This window comes from Oncorhynchus kisutch, linkage group LG27 (assembly GCF_002021735.2).
Source record: "Oncorhynchus kisutch isolate 150728-3 linkage group LG27, Okis_V2, whole genome shotgun sequence".
NCBI lineage: Eukaryota > Metazoa > Chordata > Actinopteri > Salmoniformes > Salmonidae > Oncorhynchus > Oncorhynchus kisutch.
The window spans coordinates 30,365,121-30,392,107 of record NC_034200.2 but is presented as its reverse complement, the minus strand read 5'-3'; the positions used below and the strand labels follow the sequence as shown (position 1 = coordinate 30,392,107).

Below are 26,987 nucleotides of genomic sequence, written 5' to 3'. Positions count from 1 at the left end.
CAAGAAACATGAATACAGAGATATGATTGTTCGTGCGTCATTGTGGTTTCTCACGGGCCCCAGAGAATAGTGCACAATACTGTTTCTTGGCGGCCATACTTGGTTTGTAGGCTACAGAAAGGTCACATACACATTGCCATACATGAATAAGCAACAGAGGTCAGACAAACCCGTTTATCAATCCCTTTGCTGTATTATATTTTCAATAAATTATTGGACCTATAATGTTAAAAAGTTATTTACTGTGTTAAATCACAGAGTGCAGTGGCAGCTAAATAGACTGTCTGCACAGTCTGTCAAACTGGCAGGAATAACAAACAAAAACAGCAACATTTGACATGGCTAAATAGACTGTCTGCACAGTCTGTCAAACTGGCAGGAATAACAAACAAAAACAGCAACATTTGACATGGCTAAATAGACTGTCTGCACAGTCTGTCAAACTGGCAGGAATAACAAACAAAAACAGCAACATTTGACATGGTAGCATTGGATTTTAATACCGACAGACTGCATTCAGGAAATTCATACATTTTGTGTTTGGCAGATTATATGAGTGACTTGTTGGTGAACTGTCTACAAGTGATGCTTGTTTCATTATCAACATATGCATACTGTATGCACAGGTGAACAATAAACATCTGTGTATGTTTTGTTTTGACAAGATTAAAACTGAAAAAACAAGGCAATTAAGGTACATTGTTAAATGATAAAGGGTTTGCCACATCATAGGGCAGCAGGTAACCTACCTGTTAGAGTGTTGTGCTAGTAACTGAAAGGTTGCTGGTTTGAATACCCGACCAGACAAAATAAAACATCTGTCGATATACCCTTGCGCAAGGCACTTAACCTTAATTTTCTACAAGGGCACCGTACTATGGTTAACCCTAGAAACAACACCTATTCGGTGTATATGATAATATAACATATATATTTTTTTTATTCAAATGATGTACCTATGAAATAAATACCAGGCAGGTCACCCCTTATACAAGTCAGTATTCAATGTCCATCCATGTCTGAGGACTCCGGGAGATAAAAGAGGAAACCAGCCACTAAGGACAATAGTCAGTGCTGTTCCCTTCCAGTAGGTTTGGGTTTTGCTAGGACGTTGTGAATGGGGATGGCGGTTGGGTGTAAACATCTGCATTTGGTTCCAAAAGTTGCATATTCGAATCCAGCGATAGAAAGCTGTTTTTATATTTTGGTTTTAAGCCTATCCCAAACCTTCATTCTGAAAGGTTCATGTATAACCGTAATAATTCTGAGTTAATGCCTAAACATTACCGTAACCTAAAAAATGTGGAGTTAAAAAAAAAACGTAAACACTGAAATCTGATGTTTGGAACAACTTCGAAATTTGACGTTTGAGAAACATGAATGAACGTCGAATTCTGAGGTAAGCCTGTGAGAAATTGTTGGAAATACAGTCATAATAGTAGTATTCAATACAGTAGCACACTTGTAAAACTAACACACGGGTGGCCATATTACTGTCAATTAGCCTTCCTGTTTCAGCTGTGTAGCCTTTAACTCAGTCGCCATGGGTAACAGTGCTTTAATAAGCAGTCTGAGATGCACCTCCCAGTCTGTACGATTCCCATGATCAAAGGCATCAACACCTGAGTGCTAAAATCCACAGATCTTTCCTAAACATGGATAGGCTAAACAAATGTCCTATACAGGTTCAGTACCATAATACAGTAACTTAACATCAGCCCTGTTAAGACTATGTTGACGAAAAAGGCAATGGCTGGAACTAAATCAGGGTATAACTGATCCTGTATATGACCAAGAACATTTTTATGGGCCGATACGTAAGGGCTTATCATTCCACCAAAATGAAAAGTCTCAACAGGTGCTTATTCTTTTACAATTTTCTTTAGGACAGTATCAGTCCTGTGACAGTACAACACACTGCAGCAGGGCATGCAGAGAACACTAGATCAGTTTGCTTTACTGTTGGAGTCAGAGAGTCATCTTCTCAGTGATGAAGAAGAGGTGATCTCCAGTTGTGTGTTCTTGCTGAATGCCAATGTGTGAGACGGCAGATGGACGTGTGTATGTGTGAGTGTGTCAAGATGATCAAGCACTCCAGCTTACGAGTTAAGGCCATAATTCAAGCAAAAATACTTCTCTATCCAAAAGTCATAGTCAGAAATGAAAAACAAACCACATAGTTTAGGATGTTGGTGTTGGTGTGGTTATACATGCGTTTCAAAGAGAATGCCAGGTATGCATGTTGCAACAGTTCCTAATCCTCCCCATTGATTGCTTGCTGCACAATCCATATGGGAGGAGAGTCTATCTATAATATAATAACCCCATCACAAACTTGTGACATCACCGCCTCTACACCTCAGCCTTGCTCCCCACGGGGCCGCTCTTGAACTTGACCACCATGACGGTGATGTTGTCGGGGCAGCCGCGGTAGAAAGACTGCAGCACGATGCTCTTGGCACCGTAGTGCGGCTCGTCCAGGCGCTCGCGCACGAAACGCACTGCCTCCTCGTTGCTGAAGGCGTCCCACAGCCCGTCCGACGCCAGGATCATGAACTCGGGCTGCAGCTTGTCCAGGTCAAAGGTCAACACGTCAGGGTCGGGGATGACCACGTTGAGGTTCTTTAGGGGGTAGTCGCCCAGCGAGCGAGACATGGCCAGGATGCCCTGGACGCGCCATGAGCCGTTGAAGCTGATGAAGCCCCCTGGTGGTGAAGGAATGGAAGTGCAATGCCCTATGATTAAACTCTCAGTAACTTTATTATCTCACACTGGGACATTGGTCATTGTTGGTGTACACGGAAAAAAAGTGCAGATGGAGCAAGGGAATTTCTGTATCACAGTCAAATGACATATCTATATTTTTATAGATATTCTATTTACCAAATCCACCTCAGCATATCAGTGCTTCCTATCATTTGTCAGAGCAAGTAATGTATTCAACTTCTCTTGCACTTCAAAAGAGGGCCAATAGGTGGTGAGTCAAGGCTGCAATTCTGCAGTCTCTCCTTTTGACACTAATTCGTTCTAGTGAGTCATCCTAGCGTGCCATTGTGATCTGCTCAAGTATGGGAAACATTTTATGTCGTCATGACGTTATGCACTACCTTCCTCAGCCAAGAAAATGGTATGTGTGTTTTGTTTCTGTGCTGAACACTAAGGGCCGGTTTGCTGGACACAGATTAAACCTGGTTCTGGACTAAGAAACAGTTCTCCAATTAAAGTGGTCTTTAGTTCATGAGTAGGGCTAATCTGATTCAGGAAACCCACCCCAATATGTGAATTCACTGTGTTGAGTTTAGCTAGGTTTGACGCAAACACATCTTTTTAACGCCCCCATAGCGTTGTGGTGCTGTTCACCCATGCTGGTGGTCCGCTCACCTGCCCTCTTGATCCTCTTGCGCTCCTTCAGCTGGTATGGCTTGTGGTCATGTGACAATGCCACAGCGTTTCCGTCCTTGTCACACAACACGCCTCGTGAGTCCCCAACGTTGGCCACCGTCAGCTCCCTGTCCGATAGCAGGGCCACCAGACATGTAGTACCTGAGAGAGGGAGACAGAGGTGATATTTCAATTTAAAGGGACATTACATTCCAAAACCATAGATGATCTAAACAAGCGATGGCCTGGGAACGGGGGCTCATCTTGACATTAGACTACTGTTATTATCTGAAAACAACTGAGTGTAATTAACCTTTAAGTACATGTTTTTCACCTGTGATTCTCATTCTCAGTGTATCCAAGTCCGCTAACCAACCACAATACCGAGAGCCATACTGTATTTCCAACACAGCTATGAAAGTCCAAGTAACAGGAGAAGGCCCAAATAACGTATGTGACAAAGGTCTACCTTTTCATGTCCTCCTCCTCCATTGAAAAATCCAGTGATTTATAAGGTACTGTTTCCAGTACATTCATCTAATCCATTTCTCAGGGCTGACAATAAATCTCTCAGGGCAACAAAGCAGCTTTGTGTACTCCGTGACACTGACTTTGTGTCTTGACCTTCCAAAGCTTGTCTCCATGGAGACATTTCACCCCCGCCATAATAAATAATATTACATTTGATGTATAAAGCTTTACTTTTACAGACTAAATCTGTAAAAAAAATCTAAATTACTTTACATTTCCAAATTATTATAGGCATATTATTTAGGCATGAAGTGATTGGGATATTTTAAAGAGGGTCAACTCTGACCTGTTTTAACCCTTGTGTTGTCTTAAGGGTAAAAAATGACCCGCCACTATGTTTAACAGCAGAGAAAACTTGAATTTGATGACTTTTCCTAGAGTGACCCCAACATTAGAAAAAGTGTTTCATGTTTCAGTGCCCAACAGGTCATTTATCAGATTTTTTCAGATGTCCAGGATGAACAAAAGAACAATGATTTAGAAGAGGAGGAGGTATCTGAAGAAGAAGATGGGGAAGAATACAACCCAGAGCACGATGCATAATCTTCAGATGAAGAAGAAATCCCCCAAGCTGAAAGAGAGACATTTTTGTCAAAGAACAGCAAAATAACATGGTCCTTGTCACAATATGACAGCCAGGGCAGGATAGAAGCACAAATGGTTATAAGGATGACCCCAGGGCCCACAAGACATGCAGTTGCCCATGCCCAGGACATCTACATTACACCAGCCATAACATTTTTTATCCTGGAGATGACAAATTCATGGCATCAAGATATGGATGGCCTGTGACGCACAATCCAGATACGCTTGGAAGATGCAAGTCTACACAGGGAAGCCTACCAGTGGAGGACCGGAGAAGAACCAGAGGATGCGGGTTGTGCTTGATGTGACAGATGGACTGAGGGGGCACAATGTCATGTGTGACAATTTCTTCACCTCTTATGAACTCAGCCAGCAGCTCCTAAAGAGGAAGATTACCATGGTTGGCACAGTTAGAAAGAACAAGCCTGAGCTCCCCCTGCACTCCTCGCAACAAGGGGAAGACAGGCCTTCTCATCAAAGTTAGCCTTCACCCCCACTACCACTCTAGTTTCTTACCTCCCATAGAGGAACAAGAGTGTGGTCCTCCTGAGCACAATGCACAAAATGGCTGAGATCAGTGATCGTGAGGACAGGAAGCCAGCCATCATCCTGGACTACAACCACAACAAAGGAGGCGTTGACAATCTGAACAAGTTGATTGGAATTTACAGCTGCAGGAGGATGACTGCCTGCTGGCCCCTGGTCATCTTCCATAACATCATTGATGTGTCCTCATACAATGCCTTTGTGATATGGGACCAGATCAACCCTACCTGGAGGCCTGATAAGCGGAACAAGAGGGTGTTGTTCCTGGAGCAGCTGGGAAAGGCACTTATAACCACACACATTCAAAGAAGGGAGCGCCTCCCCCTCACAGCAGCCTCTGCAGTGTTTGTGAAAGCTGTTCAGTGGGCTGAATCTAGTCCTGATCCACCGGAGGCTGCAGCTGGGGCAGTCAAGAGGGGGAGATGCCAATTCTGCACCCCAAAGAAGGACTGTAAAACAAATACTATGTGCTGCACATGTGAGAAATACATCTGCAAAGTCTATGCACACACACTTGCATACTGTCCTACATGTGCTAATTAGAGTTGATTGATTTATGTTCTTCATATTTTTGTATCTATTATCTTATTTTATTCGTATTTATTGTTGTTGTTTATACACCTTGTGGGTGGGGGCAATATTTAAACAAATGGGAGAAGACTAGTATCTTTTAGTTTAATTCCTCCTTGTACAGTATATAAGTATATATCACTATGTTGCCAAAAAAGTTCAAGACTTATTGTTTCCCTTCAATAAAATGCATTCAAAACTACTTTCTGCACATTTCTGCTACTTTCTTAGGCTATACAAGTGCTATCTCTTGCTAAGAAATGTATGTTTACACCTATGTAGTACCCTTAGCAATAATAAACCTCTACTTTAGTAAAGAAAAAAATGATGACAGAAAGAAATGATGACAGGTGTGGTGTCCACTGATTAAATGCCGTCTTTCTGCATTGTAAAGAGGCAAAACCCAGATATTCAAAGTTTGTGATGAATGACAGGTTGTTTTTTCATGCAAAATAGATTTGGGGTTTAAAATTCGCCTCTCCCCCTCTGACCCATCTCTGTCCGAGTGTATCGGACTTAATGTCTTAACCAATCTGCAGTATTGCCACATTTTTAACCCGTCCGACCTCGTACTCATAAACATCTCAGAAAAGGAGTGCTGATCCAGGACCTAAAAGGCTAAACTGATCTTAGATCAGCACTCCTACAGTCCCTCACCTGCTTCGTCGTGATTGGCGGAGAGCTTGTCCACCATGTCTCGGTCTACAGCCAGGATACGCTGCTCCAGGATGCTGGGGTAGGAGGGAACGCTCTCCCTCTTCTCCCTCTCATAGGACAGCAACTGCTGCCTCAGAGCCTCCGGAAGGTGGGCCTTTACATAGTCCGCTGCAGCCTGTGAGAGATGGAGAGAGAGAGGGGAAAAGGGTGGAGAGAGAGAGCAATATAAGTATTTAGAAAGTGTTTCATCACGGTTGTGGTTGAATTTCAGTTATTTGACCGGTCAACTTTCTGATGATTGGTTGATACAATTCTGTGCTTTTTAAAACTTGTACAGCGGTACAGAATGCTTGTTTTTTTTGCCTGTAAATGAATCCAGATGAAATGTTTGAACGAGGCACATTTATTTTTTCTGTGTTCAGCAGTGTGGTGAGCCTCCGATGCTGTAAATGACTGATAGCCTATTTCTCAAGGACACAGGTTGTCTTAGTGCCCATATTTTGCAAGAATACAGCCAGGAGATAGCCGTCTGTTTATATCATGGAAATTGTTCAATCTGAATTCAAAGTCCAAACAAGTTCCTCATCTTATAATACATTGAGCCCAAACTACAAGTTTAAAACACAAAAAAGTACTATTGAAATACACACCAAAAGGCATGACACCAGTGTTTTCTAGGACCTACCAGAGATATCCAAACAAAAGCTTTACATAGTGCAAGACCAGAGAAATGATATTTGACGAGCACATTTTATACCATATGTAGAAAGGGTTTCAATGTGGCAGGCTGTCTACAGATAATTCATGTGTCTACATACAGCACTGGGTGAATGGAGGCAATATGTAAGAGATTTTAAAATGCATGCTCAAATGCACACTTGGTGTCTTTGCTCATTTCCAATATTAATTAATTAATTAATAATGACTAATCAATTACCATGGGCCAAACCGGGGGGGGCATGAAGGTTAACACGGGTTTCCAGTGCTGTTAAAGAGACGGTCTGTTTCTCTTTATATATTCAAATTAGAACAGTAAATATCCTTGGTTTTACTACACGTAGAAATGTGATTTCAGTTGGATTTAAAGAGGTGTATTTTCAGGATTTGACTGATTATTTCTATTCTGATACGTGGAAAAGAAAACGGAGAAGGAAGGTTCGCCAGGTGTTCTGTGCTGAATTATTCAACATCATTCAAATCTTCCTCTCCATTCCTCCCTCCTTCCTGCTCTCTTTTTTAGCCCTTTTCTTTATGTTCACTGCCTCCTTTCTCCTCAGATCATGTTCATCATATTGAATATTAATTCAGCTGCTGGAAGTTTATATATTTCATTATAGAAGCGTTCAAAACTCTTAAGACTCGAGACTCGACACACTCATGTCATCGTTTGCATATTCTTACACTTTGCAATCAATAGTTCTTGTGTTTTAATCAGTCCTGTAATCAAGCCATCCAATTAACCGAGGCAGATGAGATATTAACGAACAAACTCATTTCACTCATGATGATAATTGTAGGAGCAGATTGATTTGAGAGAGAGGAGAGGAGCATGTAATTAGGAAGTGAAATTGAATAAAATAAATGATTAAAACAGTCTTCATTAGTCACCAGTGTGAGTAATCTCTCACTCTCTCTGAGTGTAATCATTAATTAGTTCAATTTGTTTGGGAGGAACACAGGGAGCCTTGAATAGTGAATGTAAAGTTACCCATCCAAGAGCCCAAATGACTAAGCCATGTAAAAGTAAATTTACCATTCAACCTTTTTTCATTCAATTCAATGTATATTTTGCATCTTGAAATTATCTGACTTTGGTGATGAAGACCATTAAACTTCGAAAAGATTGAAAAAGGATAGAGTTGAGAATTTGCTACATATTTGTAGTTTAAGGACACACTGCTCAGACAGAGACAAGCTGTTCTGTACACGATATTTGTTAAGGAGACGTTTTGCTCCTTTTGATACCAGGGGAAAGCAAACATTTATTTTAACTCGCAGAAAATAATTTGTAAAAAAGCAATTGAGCATGTGTCCTCACATTGACCACAAACCCCTCCTGTGACTTGAAGGCGGACTTCTACAGACTTGGGTAACTGAAAGGTTCATACTGAAAAGGTGAACATTTAGTCCTCTGAGTGTGTTGGGTTTGGTGCTCTCTCCAACTAACACATCTCTGTTACTCCCACCACATGTTTGCCAAAAGAGCTCAGCTCAGGATAGGTTAATTCAACACTCCCCCCAGCCCCTTCTGATAAAAAGTTCCACAACACAAACCCATATGCATGCGCTTATAACTCATTCACTCAGCAACCTAGTCTACTGTGCATGTTTCTCTTGACGTGCCTCTGGCAGTACTGACAATGTTGTGGAACCTTCCCCTCGTGATTTCTCAGGAGGACCAGGCCTTCCTTGTGAACCAACTCTACAATCAAGGGGGCCTGCCCAATGTAGGCATCGACGACTCCCTCCTGCGGCATTCTGGGCTCAACTCGTCGGTCGTGCTGCAGGACCACTCTGCCCAGCTGCTGGCCTTTGTGGGCAGCCAGGCCCCATCCTACGTGGCCAGCCTGGGTGCGGTTCTTGCCGGTCTGAGCAGTGTGCCCAACGCAGTGGGCATTGGTGCTCTGGTGGTCTCCATGATCTTAGAGATCAGCGCAGCAGGTCACGGGGAGCCCCAGCGAGACGTGTCCCACCTGCTCCGCCGTGTCTTTGCTGAAGAGAAAGCTTCAGAAGTGCGTGACCTGATGGAGGGGTACCTGAAGCGCTACCAGATGCATGTGGGGGCTAGTGAGCACCTGCTGAAGGACACGCGCCGTCTGGAGGCTGAGCTCAGCGTGCAGCTGACTCGTCTGAAGAACTCCATGCTGCACGACGGCCACATTAGCACGCAGGCACTCAAGCACTGGGTCAACGGAGCTGCCTTCCACTCCCAGATGCTGGTGCACCAAGCCCGTCTGGAGCAGGACAATGGGACAGCTGCCCATGCAGCTCTGGGCTCCTACCTGCAGGAACTACACCCCCTGCTGGCCGAGTACAGGAGGTACAGAAGCTCCGGCCTGGAAATGGTGAAAGATTGGTATGGTTCTTGTCACAAGCGGGAGCGAAGGAGGAGGCAGATGTGTTCCAGGGATTGTTGGCCATCATGTTCAGTTTGTGACAAAGAGACTGGCGAGACACCAAGCGTTCCACTCCTAAACAAAGATTCATGGTATCTACCAAGAAGCTATTGCAAACAGATCACAGAGGCCTACATCAATCACACATTCTCAAACTATGACCAGATCACAGGTATGAAGGGTTATTTCACAGCCATCCAGGTGAACCTGACCAACCTTATAGCTCAGCGTGGCATCTTCCATGTTCCCACAAAACTGTCTCTAGCAAACCAAACCCAACCCAGGCAACAGGGTTGGAGTCGATTCACTGGTGTACAGATGGAAAAGTATTAATAAAGATGATCAAGTTACCCAGAAACCCCTGGATTTCAGATAAGAAGTTCTGACTTGAACGTGTGTGTGTGTTTGGGGGGGGGGGGCTCTGATTTGTGTGTTCCTGGCAAAACTCCCACTGAGAACAAGGTCCACCTTCATAGTCATAGCTCATGCATGTCACTCAGTCACCATGACCACAGGAAGGGTAACAGGATCATGCACGCGTGCACACACACACACACACACACACCCAGCAGGGGTGGTAAGGGGACCCGACAGGAAGGTTAAATATTTAAGGATAGGAATAGTCTGAAAGTTCCAGATAGATATGTAAACAGCCTGCCCTTTCAGACTCCACTACACAAGGCCAAGCACGTCCCTTATCTTAAAGGGTAGGTAGCATAAACGTAACCACATGTAACATATGGGTTTGCATTAGAATATGCATTAAAAGTCCCAATGCAAAGTTACACCTCACTTTTCTATTTGTTTTAGTTATTATATTTAAAAAAATCATAATTCTGAATGCTGCCTACTCCCTATAAAGTAAACTGTAACAGAAATAACTTCAAATTAAACCAAATCGATCACACTCAGCAAACCTACAAGCAAATACTATGTGTGTATTGTTTCTTGCAAGGTTGCTAGCCAACTAGCCCGCTAAACGTTACATTGCTATCAACACCTAGCTACATTAAAGTAAACCAAAGTTTTCTAAATATATAACGGCATCTAACCAGTTATCAAATAATGTTATTGGTATATGCAGTTATCTTAGCCAGCAAGCCATCTAGCTAAAGTTAAGTCATTTTAGCCTGCTAGCTAACCAGCTAACTAGTCAACCACCACGGTCTATGTAAGTAGTAAACCAGAGAACAACTAGTCTAGCACAGACAGGAACTCCCATTCCAAATCCTGCCTTCAACTGGTTATACTAAGCCATCAAAGTCCTCCTGGGTGAAATGATTACTGCATACAGTAGACGTGTGCAGGGTTCCCATGCTCGAAACTACTCGCTTCACCCTGACAAATCGTTCCGACTTCAAAGCTTGCTTCTCAGTTTTGACCCACAAATGAGTCATAACTCCGTCATTGTGGGTATTACTGCACTATGTGGGTATTACTGCATTAGCTACAAACAACGGAAAACGACTACAATACTCACTCGAATACCGATACCAAACGCACAGGAGAAAAAGAGTTGTAGTTTTTCCACATTATTGCATGTTTTTTTCTTCTTTGTAGCTGTACATAGTAGCTCACCAGCGCTAACACTTGGTCAGAAATATGTAAAAACACTAAAACATAACTGTTTGTAGTTATAGGTAACCAGATTGTGACTACAACTCAGTTACTGAGTCTTTGACCACACTGTGTTGTTGCTAGAAATTCATGCTTCTTTCCCTTTAACAGGATCTATTTGTAATAATGATTTTTTTAACCTTTATTTAACGAGGCAAGTCAGTTAGGATCAAATTCTTATTTACAATGACAGCCTAGGAACAGTGGGTTAACTGCCTTGTTCAGAGGCAGAAGGACAGATTTTTACCTTGTCAGCTTGGGGATTCGATTGGGTTACTGACCCAGCACTCTAACCACTAGGCTACCCGCCTCTAACCACTAGGCTACCCGCCACCCCATATTAGAATGTCATAGAGTGGAACTTTCAATGGTTGAAAGCAGGGCCTGGAACCGGTTCAGGGTACACAACCGAAAACCGGAAAATAAAATCTTTCAAGGAACAGAAATGGTTAATAACATTCTGTCAAGGCATTTTCTTCTATTCCCACAAAAAACGCCTATCCAAAGCCCTCAATCTGTCACTCAGAAAGTTATTCCAGTGTCTGCCTGCCAGCTGAAAATCTTTGCCTGTGTGTTTGCGTGTGTTTGGGCTACCTGCCCCCCCCCCCCCCCCCAAAGAAGTATAGTCTACTGTACTGATGTTACCATAGGCTACTGTACTGATGTTACCATAGTCTACTGTACCGATGTTACCATAGTCTACTGTACCGATGTTACCATTGTCTACTGTACTGACGTTACCATAGTCTACTGTACTGATGTTACCATAGGCAACTGTACTGATGGCTACTGTACTGACGTTACCATAGTCTACTGTACTGATGTTACCATAGGCTACTGTACTGATGTTACCATAGTCTACTGTACTGATGTTACCATAGTCTACTGTACTGACGTTACCATAGGCTACTGTCCTGATGGCTACTGTACTGACGTTACCATAGGCTACTGTACTGACGTTACCATAGGCTACTGTCCTGATGGCTACTGTCCTGATGTTACCATAGGCTACTGTACTGACGTTACCATAGGCTACTGTACTGACGTTACCATAGGCTACTGTCTTGATGGCTACTGTACTGACGTTACCATAGGCTACTGTACTGATGTTACCATAGTCTACTGTACTGATGTTACCATAGGCTACTGTACTGATGGCTACTGTACTGACGTTACCATAGGCTACTGTCCTGATGGCTACTGTACTGATGTTACCATAGGCTACTGTACTGACGTTACCATAGTCTACTGTACTGATGTTACCATAGTCTACTGTACTGATGTTACCATAGTCTACTGTCCTGACGTTACCATAGTCTTCTGTACTGATGTTAACATAGTCTACTGTACTGACGTTACCATAGGCTACTGTACTGATGTTACCATAGTCTACTGTACTGATGTTACCATAGGCTACTGTACTGATGGCTACTGTACTGACGTTACCATAGGCTACTGTCCTGATGGCTACTGTACTGACGTTACCATAGGCTACTGTACTGATGGCTACTTTACTGACATTACCATAGTCTACTGTACTGATGTTACCATAGTCTACTGTACTGATGTTACCATAGTCTACTGTACTGATGTTACCATAGTCTACTGTACTGATGGCTACTGTACTGACGTTACCATAGGCTACTGTCCTGATGGCTACTGTACTGACGTTACCATAGGCTACTGTACTGATGGCTACTGTACTGACGTTACCATAGGCTACTGTACCGATGGCTACTTTACTGACGTTACCATAGGCTACTGTCCTGATGGCTACTGTACTGACGTTACAATAGGCTACTGTACTGACGTTACCATAGTCTACTGTACTGATGTTACCATAGTCTACTGTACTGATGTTACCATAGTCTACTGTCCTGACGTTACCATAGTCTACTGTACTGATGTTACCATAGTCTACTGTACTGACGTTACCATAGGCTACTGTACTGATGGCTACTTTACTGACATTACCATAGTCTACTGTACTGATGTTACCATAGTCTACTGTACTGATGTTACCATAGTCTACTGTACTGATGTTACCATAGTCTACTGTACTGATGGCTACTGTACTGACGTTACCATAGGCTACTGTCCTGATGGCTACTGTACTGACGTTACCATAGGCTACTGTACTGACGTTACCATAGGCTACTGTCCTGATGGCTACTGTCCTGATGTTACCATAGGCTACTGTACTGACGTTACCATAGGCTACTGTACTGACGTTACCATAGGCTACGGTCTTGATGGCTACTGTACTGACGTTACCCTAGGCTACTGTACTGATGTTACCATAGTCTACTGTACTGATGTTACCATAGGCTACTGTACTGATGGCTACTGTACTGATGTTACCATAGTCTACTGTACTGATGTTACCATAGTCTACTGTCCTGACGTTACCATAGTCTACTGTACTGATGTTACCATAGTCTACTGTACTGACGTTACCATAGGCTACTGTACTGATGTTACCATAGTCTACTGTACTGATGGCTACTGTACTGACGTTACCATAGGCTACTGTCCTGATGGCTACTGTACTGACGTTACCATAGGCTACTGTACTGATGTTACCATAGGCTACTGTCCTGATGGCTACTGTCCTGATGTTACCATAGGCTACTGTACTGACGTTACCATAGGCTACTGTACTGACGTTACCATAGGCTACTGTCTTGATGGCTACTGTACTGACGTTACCATAGGCTACTGTACTGATGTTACCATAGTCTACTGTACTGATGTTACCATAGGCTACTGTACTGACGTTACCATAGGCTACTGTACTGACGTTACCATAGTCTACTGTACTGACGTTACCATAGTCTACTGTACTGACGATACCATAGGCTACTGTACTGACTTTACCATAGGCTACTGTACTGACGTTACCATAGTCTACTGTACTGATGTTACCATAGGCTACTGTACTGACGTTACCATAGGCTACTGTACTGACGTTACCATAGGCTACTTTAGGGGTTCCCAAAATTTTTCCCTCTGGGTCCCCCTTCCAGCATTGGGGAACATGTAGCGCCCCCCCGTGCGTGCATGAGCCCCGTCAATTTTTATGTGCACAAGCACTGTTCATGACAAACTGTTCACACCCCTCTTGTTGGTGGAGAGAATTGTGCAGGTTTAAAGCTTATTTCCTGCAATTCTACACATTTTGTCATGGAGTGCAAAGAAAATGTTGCAGTTTTGAAGAAAAATGTATTGCAATTATATACATGTCTAATGTGTATTGATGTGATATTTAAGGCAACAAAAAAATTACAACAATATTTATGGGAAACCTAAATAAAAAAACGTTAGCTGACATGGTCTAGTTGATCTGGACATTTATGACAAGTTATAAATAGCTCTCTAAGGTGACAAGAGGAACTGATGTCGAAATTGCAGCTTGTGCATTCTACTATTCCAACTTTCACACTGACTGCTGAAGTAATTTAATTAGCTAACTACTGTTGATTTCACAGGTTAAAAAAGGACCAGAAAGGAACACTATAAACCAGTTTCTTTTTTTGTTGTCTCAAACCGGTTCAGAACATTATATTGCTGGTCAAAACAGTGGAATGGAACGGGAAAAAACTGTGGTTCTGTTAACAACAAAAAGATTGGAAAATAATTTTGGTTCCAACCCCTGGTTGAAAGTCAAAGTTGGTTTGTTTAACTGGCTTTGGTTTTCAGAGTGCTTTTTAAATTGTTAGAAAATGCAATGTAACAACAAGAATGCCTGAAGCATGCATGAGAGCATCAGCTGTTCAGGACAACTGTGTGATCACCCTCTCCGTTGCCGATGTGAGTAAGACCTTTAAACAGGTCAACATTCACAAGGCCGCTGGGCCAGACGAATTACTAGGACGTGTATTCCGAGCATTCGCGGACCAACTGGCAAGAGTCTTCACTGACATTTTCAACCTGTCCCTGACTGAGTCTGTAATACCAACATGTTTCAAACAGACCACCATAGTCCCTGTGTCCAAGAACATTAAGGTAAGCTGCCTAAATGACTAACGACGTCTACAGCCATGAAGTGCTTTGAAAAGCTGGTCATAGCTCACATCAACACCATTATCCCAGAAACCCTAGACCCACTCCAATTTGCATGCCGCCCAAACAGATCCACAGATGATGCAATCTCTATTGCACTCAACACTGCCCTTTCCCACCTGGACAAAAGGAACACCTATGTGAGAATGTTATTCAGTGACTACAGCTCAGCGTTCAACACCATAGTGCCCTTAAAACTCATCACCAAGCTAAGGAACCTGGGACTAAACACCTCCCTCTGCAACTGGATCATGGACTTCCTGACGGGCTGCCCCCAAGTAGTAAGGGTAGGTAAAAACACATCCGCCACGCTGATCCTCAACACGGGAGCCCCTCCGGGGTGCGTGCTCAGTCCCCTCCTCTACTCCCTGTTCACTCATGACTGCATGGCCAGGCATGACTCCAACACCATCATCAAGTTTGTCGATGACGCAACAGTGGTAGGCCTGATCACCAACGACGATGAGACAGCCTTTAGGGAGGAGGTCAGAGACCTGGCCATGTGGTGCTAGGACAACAACCTCTCCCTCAACTTGATCAGGACAAAGGAGATGATTGTGGACTACAGGAAATGGAGGGCCGAGCACGCCCCCATTCTAATCGAAGGGGCTGCAGTGGAGCAGGTTGAGAGCTTCAAGTTTCTTGGTGTCCACATCACCAACAAACTATCATGGTCCAAACAAACTAAGACAGTCGTTAAGAGAACACGACAAAGCCTATTCCCCCTCAGGAGACTGAACATATTTGGCATGGGTCCTCAGATCCTCAAAAGGTTCTACAGCTGCACCATCGAGTGACTGATTGAATCACTGCCTGGTATGGCAACTGCTTGGCCTCCGACCGCAAGGCACTACAGAGGGTAGTGCGTACGGTCCAATACATCACTGAGGCTAAGCTTCCTGCCATCTATACCAGATGGTGTGAGAGGAAGGCCCTAAAAATGGTCAAAGACCATCCAGCCACCCTAGTCATGGACTGTTCTCTCTGCTATCACATGACAAGCGGTTCCGGAGTGCAAAGTCTACGTTCAAAAACCTTCTTAACAGCTTCTACCCCCAAGCCATAAGACTCCTGAACAGCTAATCATGGGCTACCCAGACCCCTCTTTTACACTGTTGCTACTCTCTGTTTATTATCTATGCATAGTCACTTTACCTACATGTACATATTATCTCAATTACCTCGACTAACCAGTGCCCCCGCACATTGACTCTGTACCGATAACCCCTGTATATAGCTTCGCTATTGCTATTTTACTGCTTATTTGTTTCCTTTATTTTCTATTTTTTTACTTAACACTTTTCTATAATCTTTTTTTTTCTTAAAACTTCTTAAACCATTGTTGCTTAAGGGCTTGTAAGTAAGCATTTCACTGTAAGGACTAGACCTGTTGCATTCGGCGCATGTGACAAATAACATTTGATTTGATAACAGCCTAGAGAGAACTGCTAACTGCTAATTCAGCCAAAACATGATGCACATCTTGTTGAATAGCCAACAATTACAACTAAATTAAACTTCTTCCACAAAATATAAAAAGGTAGAGAGGATGAATCTACATGAATCTCAAATTTTATCAATTTTAAAAATGGAAGACTTGAATACCTGTTACAGTGGTCACCAACTGGTCGATCTCCAAGCCACTCCTAGTCGATCACCAAACATTTCTGTAAAAAAAACAACGATAAAGCCTTGCCTTCCTATTTTATTTTTTTTCTCTCTGTTGGCGGTAGGTGCACCTGATTCAGAAGCCCTGCGCCGGGAAGGCAAAGAGTTCTCATTAAAAACCATGACTAGAGAGAGACTAAACAAATACAACAAAAAGCTGCTGTTTTCATTAGTAAGTTCATGTTTAAGTTGTTATTCAGCACTGTCAACAATTTGTCAACAGTTTTATAAGACATAAAATGCATGTTCTCCGTAATTCCACTCACGCTACAACCAGCACTGCAGCTGCAATGAATGAGTGTAGTAAAGTGTTTCGATAAGCTTGTGTTGTTAAAACTTGTTAGGGCTAGGGTCATTTTTCTGAATTTCCGCCTGACTGATGTGCCCAAAGTAAACTGCCTTGTTACTCAGGCCCTAAAGACAGGATATGCATATAATTGGTACCATTGGCGAGAAGACACTCTGAAGTTTATAGAAATTTTAAAATAATGTAGGAGACTATAACATAATAGATAAGGTAGGAGAAGCTACAAAGAAAAACCAAACAGAATTTTTATTTTTGAGAGCCCATGCTCTTCCATTATAACGTATAGGGACTAAGTTAAATCCAGCTCCCAGATTGCAATTCCTATGGCTTCCACTAGATGTCAACAGTCTTTGTTCAAGGTTTCAGGCTTGTTTAATCCAAAACGAGGAAGAATTCTGTGTTTTGATACAGGAACACAGAGCTGGAAAACAGTCTGTGTGCGCATGATGAAGAGGATGCGCACCTGCTAATATCACTTTTCTATTGAACATACTTCTTTCCCGTATGAAATATTATAGTTTAATTACATTTAAGGGTACCTGAGGATTACATAGAAACGTATTTTGACTTGTTTTAACTTCTTGACGCTACCCATCCCTTAAGCAGGATAATTGTCATCAGAAACCGCTGAATAGCATAGCGCCACAGTCAAATAATATGACAAAAAATATTCATATTCATGAAATCACAAGTGCAATATTGCAAAACACAGCGTAGCCTTTTGTTAATCCACCTGTCGTCTCAGATTTTGAAATGTTGCTTTACAGTGAAAGCAATCCAAGCGTTTGTGTAAGTTTATCGATCGCATGACAACTTTAAGTACACTTAGTATCAGGTAGCTTGGTCACGAAAATCAGAAAAGCAATCAAATTAATCGTTCACCTTTGATGATCTTTGGATGCTTTCACTCACGAGACTCCCAGTTACACAACAAATGTTCCTTTTGTTCCATAAAGATGATTTTTATATCCAAAAGACCTCCGTTTGTTTGTCGCGTTATGTTCAGAAATCCACAAGAAAGAGCGGTCACAACAACGCAGACGAAAATTACAAATAATATCCATAATGTCCACAGAAACACGTCAAACATTTTTTATGATCAATCCTCAGGTTGGTTTTAAAATATATATTCGATAATATATCAACTGGGAGTTTAGGTTTTTCAATGGGACAGGGAGAAACAATGGCCACTTTACTCTGTTGCGCAAAACTCACTTTGAGAGCCCCCACCTATCCACTTACGCAATGTGATCTTTCTCGCTCATTTTTCAAAATAAAAGCCTGAAACTATGTCTAAAGACTGTTGACACCTTAGGGAAGCCATAGAAATAGGAATCTGGTTGATATCCCTTTACATGGAGGATAGGCATGCATAGGAACAGAGAGGTTTCAAAATAAGAGGCACTTCCTGATTGGATTTTCCTCAGGTTTTCGCCTGCAATATCAGTTCTGTTATACTCACAGACAATATTTTGACCGTTTCGGAAACTTTAGAGTCTTTTCTATCCTAATCTGACAATTATATGCATATTCTAGTTTCTGGGGCTGAGAAATAAGCAGTTTCAAATGGGTACGTTTTTTTGCCAAAAACGAAAATACTGCCCCCTACACGCAAAAGGTTAACCAAGTTTAGCGGTAGCTTTTTGGATTCCTTTCTCTGCATGTTGAATGAATGGATTACTCAAATCGATGGCGCCAACTAAACTGACTTTTTGGGATATAAAGAAGGATTTTATCTAACAAAACGACACTACATGTTGTAGCTGGGACCCTTTAGATTGCAAATCATAGGAAGATTTTCAAAAAGTAATATTCAATCGCTATTTGTGAATTTATGAAACGTGCTGGTTGAAAAATATTTTGATGTGGGGCGCCGTCCTCAAACAATTGCATGGCATGCTTTCGCTGTAAAGCCCATTGTAAATCGGACAATGCAGTTAGATTAACAAGAATTTAAGCTTTTAACCGATATAAGATACTTGTATGTACCTAAATATTAATATCCATAATTTATTTATTTGAATAGCTTTGATTATTTATTTGAATTGCGCGCCCTCCAATTTCACCAGAAGTTGTTGACAGGTGTCCCGCTGATGGGACGCCTAGCCGTCAGAAATTTTAACTTTTTATGGCTGCAGGGGCAGTGTTGAGTAGCTTGGATGAAAAGGTGCCCATTGTAAACGGCCAGCTCCTCAGTCTCAGGTGCTAATATATGCATATTATTATTGGATAGAAAACACTCTAAAGTTTCCAAAACTGTAAAAAATATTGTCTGTGAGTATAACAGAACTGATATTGCAGGCAAAACCCTGAGGAAAATCAAAACAGGAAGTGGCTTCTATTTTGAAAACTCCAATTAAAAGGATATGAACCAGATTCCTTTTCCTATCGCTTCCTCAAGGTGTCAACAGTCTTCAGACATAGTTTCAGGCTTGAAACTACATGAATTGGTGCATGAGGCAGAAATAATGCAATGCAACTTAAGTTTCACCATCAGCTGGAAGACTGTCTCCTTTTCTCAGTGGAGGAAGGGAGAGAGGAGGGACGGTGAGTCTGGTGAGAGGCAGCCTCATCGCTGCTCCCTCCCTCACCTCAGACTGACCATCAAATGCAGAAAAAAAGTGAATTATTATGCTTACTCAGCTGTGCCTCACAAGAAATACAACAAATGATCTATTACCAATGTCTTCATACACCTAAATTGTGGTAATATAATTTCAAAATGGTCAGAGGAACCACATTGCCAGGGCAATTCAAGCATACATAGCCAATGATCATGTATTGGGCCTACTGCCTAATACATGATCAAATATAGCACAAACCTCATGGCTATATACAGTAACTGTTTTTAATTGGATAATAAAATCTGAGTGGTAGATCTTGGCTTGCATTTTGACTGCATTTTGAGAATGTGATCTTGACTCCAATGATTCCCACAGTTGTGTCAAGTCCATTCTTGATACACACAGGAAACTGTTGAGCGTGAAAAACCCGGCAGCGTTGCAGTTCTTGACACAAACCGGCACGCCTGGCACCTTCTACCATACCCCGTTCAAAGGCACTTAAATCTTTTGTCTTACCCATTCACCCTCTGATTGGCACACATAGACAATCCATGTTTTAAGGCTTAAAAAAACGTTAACCTGTCTCCCCCTTCATCTACTCTGATTGAAATGGATTTAATAAGTGACATTAATAAGGGATCATAGCTTTCACCTGGTCGGTCTATGCCATGGAAAGAGCAGGTGTTCTTTAGGTTTTGTCCACTCAGTGTAAATCTTTTAGTATTTTGATTTGGTGGAGATAGACACAGTCACAATACTAAAGTGGCATTTGTGAATTCTAAAACACAGATGTGTAACAGTGTGTAATAGAGTAATAGTATTGTAATAATGTGTAATAGTGTTTGTGTAATAGCTTTGTTATAGTGTGTAATAGCTTTGTAATCGTGTGTAATAGCGTTGTTATAGTGTGTAATAGCTTTGTAATCGTGTTTGTGTAATAGCTTTGTTATAGTGTGTAATAGCTTTGTAATAGTGTGTAATAGCGTGTAATAGGGTGTAAGAGCTTTGTAATAGTGTATGTGAGAAAGAGAAACCTGGCTACAAGCTCACTGTGGACACTGAATTGGCAGATGGCTCCCTAGACATGTGGTCTGAAGGCTACCTTGGACATTCCCAGACCCTTGACAGTCAAAGGAAGGAAAAATGGTTCACACCATGTGTGACACACAAAGCTTCAAGACTGGTTCTTTGTGTGGGTTTGCAATTCAATTCCTATGTCTTTGAGCTGAGGACAACACACAAAACACAGAGGGTGATTCTAGTTTCATCAAAGGGTAGTAGTGGTAGGCGACATACACAGGGCCTTCTACTATATAGTGAATAGGCCAGCGGAGAGACCCTGTAAATCGTACTGCAGAGGATTTAGATGCTGCCTACTCAACTTAGATTCTGGTCATGGTTAGGATGGCCCAAGACCGTGTGACTTTTAAAATGATCTGTTTGATAGTTTAATGTACCCTGAAAGCTGGAGTGGGAAGATGTTTTGTTTGGACTTAACTCTCTCATTCCAAATCCAATGAGGATGCTGTGCTGACCACAGACGCTAATGATGTTCAACAGCATCCTTTGTGTTTTAAGCTAATATTTCTAATTAATGGTGATAAACATATAGGCCTCTTTTACTAGGCTATGGATTTGAGAAACACCTACCCAGTGGGACCCATCATTCAGGGCAAGTGGGGCAGGGCCCCGCCTGTTTTGAGACCCACCTGTTTAGCTAGAAAAATAATGGATTGCCTGTTTTGCATGTCTCTTTTTTTGCTTTCTTGAGTAAGGCAGCTCCAAAATGCAGGTGTTTTAGCCTAGCTCAGTGATTTCTGTGGTGGTGGGTCAGCCAGCGAAAAATAGGGAGTGTAGGTGTTGGTAACGTTTTCTAGTTGCGATGTGATTGGCTCAGTGTCTGTCACTCATGGGGACACTACTTCACCGCAAAATCTAAGGGGAGAGCTCATAAATTCATGCCCCTTGGGTGCTGCCATAGATTTACATTAGAATTGCCCATCCAAGAAGGCTCAAGGTCATTGGCCACAGATAAATGACGTCAAATCCCATTATATCTACCGTAGCTTTGGTTGGACTGATCATGTCAACATCATACCTTCAAAATCTTAGCTAGCAAGCTAGACAAGCAGTCATCTTCATGAATCAAGTTGACAATCTATTGGAAAATCCTTTTCAATCCTTGTCATAGGAAGAGAAATTATAGATCAAACGTATTGGTGCTCATCGGCCATTGGACATAAACATTACACAACAAGTTGTAAATCGCAAATTCAACAATGAGTGGTTTGGAAGGAATCAGTGGCTAACTGTGAGTGTTGCAATCACTAGCCTGCTATTCAGTGGAGTGGGTGTGTGTTCCAAGTCTGAGTTTAATATGGCTGCAGGGGCAGTATTGAGTAGCTTGGATGAAAAGGTGCCCATTGTAAACAGCCAGCTCCTCAGTCTCAGTTGCTAATATATGCATATTAATATTGGATAGAAAACACTCTGAAGTTTCTAAAACTGTTTGAATTATGTCTGTGAGTATAACATAACTCATATTGCAGGCAAAAACCTGAGAAATTCCACTTCCTGTTTGGATTTTTATCGTTCATCAAAGGTAAGGGAACATTTATCATGTATTTTCTGGTTTCTGTTGACTCCAACATGGCGGCTAATTTGGCTAATATTCTGAGCTCCGTCTCAGATTATTGCATGGGTTGCTTTTCCCGTAAATTTATTTTGAAATCTGACAAAGTGGTTGCATTAAGGAGAGCTATATCTATAATTCCATGTGTATAACTTGTATTATCATCTACATTTATGATGAGTAATGAGTACTAGTGAATCCAATACGCCAATGTAAACTCAGATTTTTTTATATAAATATGAACTTTATCAAACAAAACATGTATTGTGTAACATGAAGTCCCATGAATGTCATCTGATGAAGATAATTCAAGGTTAGTGATACATTTTATCTCTATTTCTGCTTTTTGTGAATGCTATATTTCGCTGGAAAATGGGTGTGCTTATTGTGGTTTGGTGGAGACCTAACATAATCGTTTGTAGTGCTTTTGCTGAAAAGCATATTTGAAATCGGACACTTTGGTGGGATTAACAACAAGATTACCTTTAAAATGATATAAAACACATGTATGTTTTTGGAATTGTAATTATGAGATTTCTGTGGTTTGAATTTGGCGCCCTCTATTTTCACTGGTAGTTGTCATATCGATCCAGTTTGTGGGATTGCAGCCATAACAAGTTATTAAGGGTCTATTTTCCAACCTTAAAAGGATAAACATTAATATGCCATTGGACAGAAAAGGTTGAATAGATTGGCCATGCTGTCAATCCAGCATTACTTCTGCCGCGCTCATAACAACTGGAAACTGGGAAATCTCATTCTTCAGTGAGTTCAAGACAACTGTGGAACTCTGGAAAAAAGTGAGCTCTGACTGGGAAAATAAGTTTTGAAAGGTCATCCAACTCGGAATTCCAAATCGGGAACTCGGGCCTCTTTCTACAGCTCCGACCTGAAGTTCACCAACATTATGATTGTTTTTTTTTCAGTTCCCAGTTGTCTTGAAAGCACCATAAATCCAGAGAACTGCAGTCATTGATTACAAAATTTGGCCACAAGAAGGACCGCCGTGCCAACTTCCTGTTCAAGCTAGCATAGCAGGTGAGTCCAAAAATGTATTTTATGCTGCTGCATAAATGGTGTAGTATTCTGTAGCTAAGAAAGTAATACTAATTGCATGTTGTGTAGTAAGCTGTTAGTAGCCCATGTGCCTCACCCTAATAATTTGGTCCCTTTCCCCCTCATAACTTAGCCTACTGTTCTGACTTGGTAGTGCACATGTAGCCTATAGCCTGTTTTAGAGAAATGTCATCAAACATTGTAAGAGCTTTCATTGTCTGCTTATATGCCCCCTTTATTTATCCTACAGTTCTGACTTGGTGTTCTGGGAGAATACTGTAAGAACGGCCCATGTTCTGAATTATTTTGCTGTACATTTCAAAAGTACTGAACAAATAGTTCTTGACAATGACAGTCCTAGCTCGGATTGCCTCTTATTCGCTCATTGTTCCCTTATGCCATTGTTTGTACATCTCAATTGTCAGTAGAAACCACATTTGTTTAAGCAAGTCATATCAGTTATGTTTTTTTAAAGGCAGTAAAGGAGGCTGAATTAACTGTTTCGCTGCCAGACAAGACTCCGCTGATAGCCAGGTGTAGCGGTGGAGAGGATTCATTCACTCCATGGTGCTGAAAAGAAAGCTCTGCTGTTGGGACAGCTTTATGTAGGCCCTAACGGTTGTAGTGCAATGAATGTATTGTTTAGTGTTGTGTTGTGAAGTGAAGTGGCTGCATCTAAAAACATTTGGGGAGTTTGCCCCATTCAGGATTTACATGCTAAAATAGCCACTGCACCTACCTCACCACCGTGACCGTCAAATATCCCGAATATAGACGGGTGACTCTTGTTGGTGATGTCGGTGAGCACCTCGAATCGGTCCTCCATGTGGTCGCGCCGCCCCTGAATGGAGTACACTGCTACATTGTTGTTTTTGAAGTCCCACGTTTTGGAGAACTCCGCATCTAGGACATTCAGGCCCCCCAACCTGTCGTTTTGCATCATCTCCGCCACTTTCCCCTTCACCATGTTCACGGCATCCCGGCTGGACTTGACGATGGTCTTCACCTCGTCCGTGTGGAAGAAGTAACTCCATAAGGCCAAGCTAATGCATAGCAGAAACAATGTCTCTGGCCTGAGGAGGAAATAACGCATGATCCGACCCAAAAGAGACAACAGCGTCATTGTGTCTCCTATCATCACACGCAAGAAAACTGTTGACGGTTGCCTCTCTCGTGCAGGTCAATTCACTCCATTATATCCGTTCAAGGGAAAAAATAAAAACGTCCACCATCAATGTTTGATGTCAGAACTGCTATAAATATATCAAACTGGCTTTAAATTGTCAATGCAGGCTATTTCCAGCCTTAACGCTCAACGGAATGTAACACTGAAGAGCAAGAGCGAATGACGAAAGCGGGCTGAGTCATTGGCTTGAAAGACAAGTGAGACTGTCCTGGCTCGCGAAATAACAGCTGAAGCACGAGGATTCGCCGAAAAAACTCGTAATGAAGTCGCTGTAGTCTGTAGCCCATTGTAGGCTTCGCGAATAACGGGAGACGACCCACCAGAATGTGAGGAGGAGTTGTCACCAGGGGCGGAGTAGGGGTTTCAGTTTCGGTGGCCTGTTTTTGCGGTGACCCCGTTTATTGTGTGGGAAACGCTCCCATTCAGCCTCTACTCACCCGCGTCAACAACAACCCCCTTGCGCACCCCCACGTCTTCAACTCTATAGTCAGTGATGACAGTGTGCGCAGCTGCTGCACAACGTCCTATGATGGATCATAATCACAACAGCTGCAGCAAGCGAGGGTGTTTATAATAGTCTTAATATTCAGGATTTGTAATGTAGGTCTGTCTATAGCGTTCCTCTTTGCACATTTTATTATCAAATGTATTTTAAAATTATTAGGCCTAATAAGCATATTACACAGGTATCAGTTGTTAGTATTAGGAGGGAACAAAAGCCTGCACGCCCACCAAAGGCTGCCTGGGAAACGGTTGGTGACCATTGAATAGCCACTAGCCTATAAACTGCATCCAAAGCACAACATGAGGAATGTTGTAGCTCTCTGGCGGCTGACTCCAGTCCTATTTTTTATTTATTTAACTAGGCAAGTCAGTTAAGAACACATTCTTATTTACAATGACGGCCTAGGAACAGTGGATTAACTGCCTTGTTAAGGGACAGAATGACAGATGTATACCTTGTCAGCTCGGGGATTCGATCTAGCATCTTACTGCCAGCACCATACCACCCTGCATACCACTGCTGACTTGCATCTGAAGCTAAGCAGGATTGGTCCTGGTCAGTCCCTGGATTGGAGACCAGATGCTGCTGGAAGTGGTGTTGGAGGGCCAGTAGGAGGCACTCTTTCCTCTGATCTAAAACATATCCCAATGCCCCAGGAGTGCCGTCTTTCGGATGGGATGTTAAATGGGTGTCCTGACTCTCAGTCATTAAAGATCCCATGGCACTTATCGTAAGAGTAGGGGTGTTAACACCGGTGTCCTGGCTAAATTCCCAATCTGGCCATCAAACCATCACGGTCACCTAATAATCCCCCGTTTACAATTGGCTCATTCATCCCCCTCCTCTCCCCTGTAACTATTCCCCAGGTCGTTGCTGCTATTGAGAATGTGTTCTCAGTCAACTTACCTGGTAAAATAACAGATAAATAAATAAATAAATAAATAGCAACCTCGCCCAACACTCTAACCACTAGGCTACCTGCCATCCCACAATTGGGATGAAACAGAACTGGTCCCACATTAAAACCTATGTATTTACATCGCAATTACATAGACATATACATTGCATATTGTTACATAACTCCTATAACATATATACCAGTTTGTGGCTTGCGCAATTTCAAAGATGTGCAAATAAGCTCACAGTGGACATAACGGTAACCTAACCAATCATTCCCAAGTAAAGGGAGGTCTTACCACAGCTAATTTAACTATTCTTATAAACATAAACAAATGATTCTGTACTTCTGCAAACAAATTTTCACAGGCTAATGTACTATGCAACAATGTGACTGTGAACATACACATTGTAATACTGGCCTATGTACCATGTGAATATGGTCTCTGAAACATAGACCTAGGAGCAACAGGTACATTGTTTTGGGAGGCAACCCTGTCTGTCTAGAGAGACTAATGTGAAAACACACTTTTTAGCACCATCACGTAATGTTATATGGGACCACATTATTAGGAAACAGTCATTGACATATTGGGGTGACAAACTCAATTCCTGGAGGGCAATTTTACACGGCACAGTGGTCACACAGGCATATTCATCAGACATTCTTACTTGCAAGAATAACATATTTAGGAAAGAGGCACTACATGTAAAATGTGGGCTTAGATGTTTTGATAAAGGTCCCTCAATGTTAACTTCCTTCCTTTGGACTCTCTTATTTTCTCCCTCTCTGTTGCTTGAAGAACATAATTCCAGAAATGTAGATACATTGTTTAATATGTTTGGGCCTACCCCCACCCTGTAGTACATGGCTAGTAGACATTCAGAGACTGTAGTAAAAAAGCACATTGGGAATGTGATTAAAAATCCATGTAGGTCGACCCAAGGCTGGTACAAAAAATTCCTTCACCAGGAGACTTCACCAGGTGACTATCCCATGAAATATATAGAAAAAGGGGCACTATGTGTCTGCATTGATCATGAGTTTATTCATGGGACCAACAAGTCATATATGAGGCTTTCATCTGAGTCTTAAATAGGACCATA

General features: G+C 42.1%; 1 protein-coding gene across 2 annotated transcripts; it reads right to left on the bottom strand.

Moving 5' to 3' along the window:
• Positions 1–474: 474 nt before the first annotated feature.
• Positions 475–24,942, bottom strand: LOC109872058 (protein phosphatase 1L-like). 2 transcript variants are annotated; one of them, XM_020463147.2, is made up of 4 exons: positions 24,032–24,942; positions 6,271–6,445; positions 3,382–3,543; positions 475–2,705 (listed from the first exon to the last, which is right to left on the bottom strand). In XM_020463147.2, the coding sequence occupies exons 1-4, from the start codon at positions 24,428–24,430 to the stop codon at positions 2,353–2,355; spliced, it is 1,089 nt and encodes a 362-aa protein (XP_020318736.1). In that variant the 5' UTR covers positions 24,431–24,942; the 3' UTR covers positions 475–2,352. The 2 variants fall into 2 exon arrangements, with proteins under 2 accessions (XP_020318736.1, XP_020318738.1); XM_020463149.2 differs by lacking the exon at positions 24,032–24,942 and adding an exon at positions 16,671–16,719.
• Positions 24,943–26,987: the final 2,045 nt, after the last annotated feature.

What these genes read in the sequence shown, in the direction of transcription:
- LOC109872058 (XM_020463147.2), bottom strand. Translation starts at nt 24,430, where the DNA reads ATGATAGGAGACACAATGACGCTGTTGTCTCTTTTGGGTCGGATCATG. An exon ending in TTGACGGTCACGGTGGTGAG is followed by an intron (nt 6,446 to 24,031) that starts GTAGGTGCAGTG and finishes CATCTCTCACAG; the next exon opens with GCTGCAGCGGACTATGTAAA. An exon ending in CGCCAATCACGACGAAGCAG is followed by an intron (nt 3,544 to 6,270) that starts GTGAGGGACTGT and finishes TCCCTCTCTCAG; the next exon opens with GTACTACATGTCTGGTGGCC.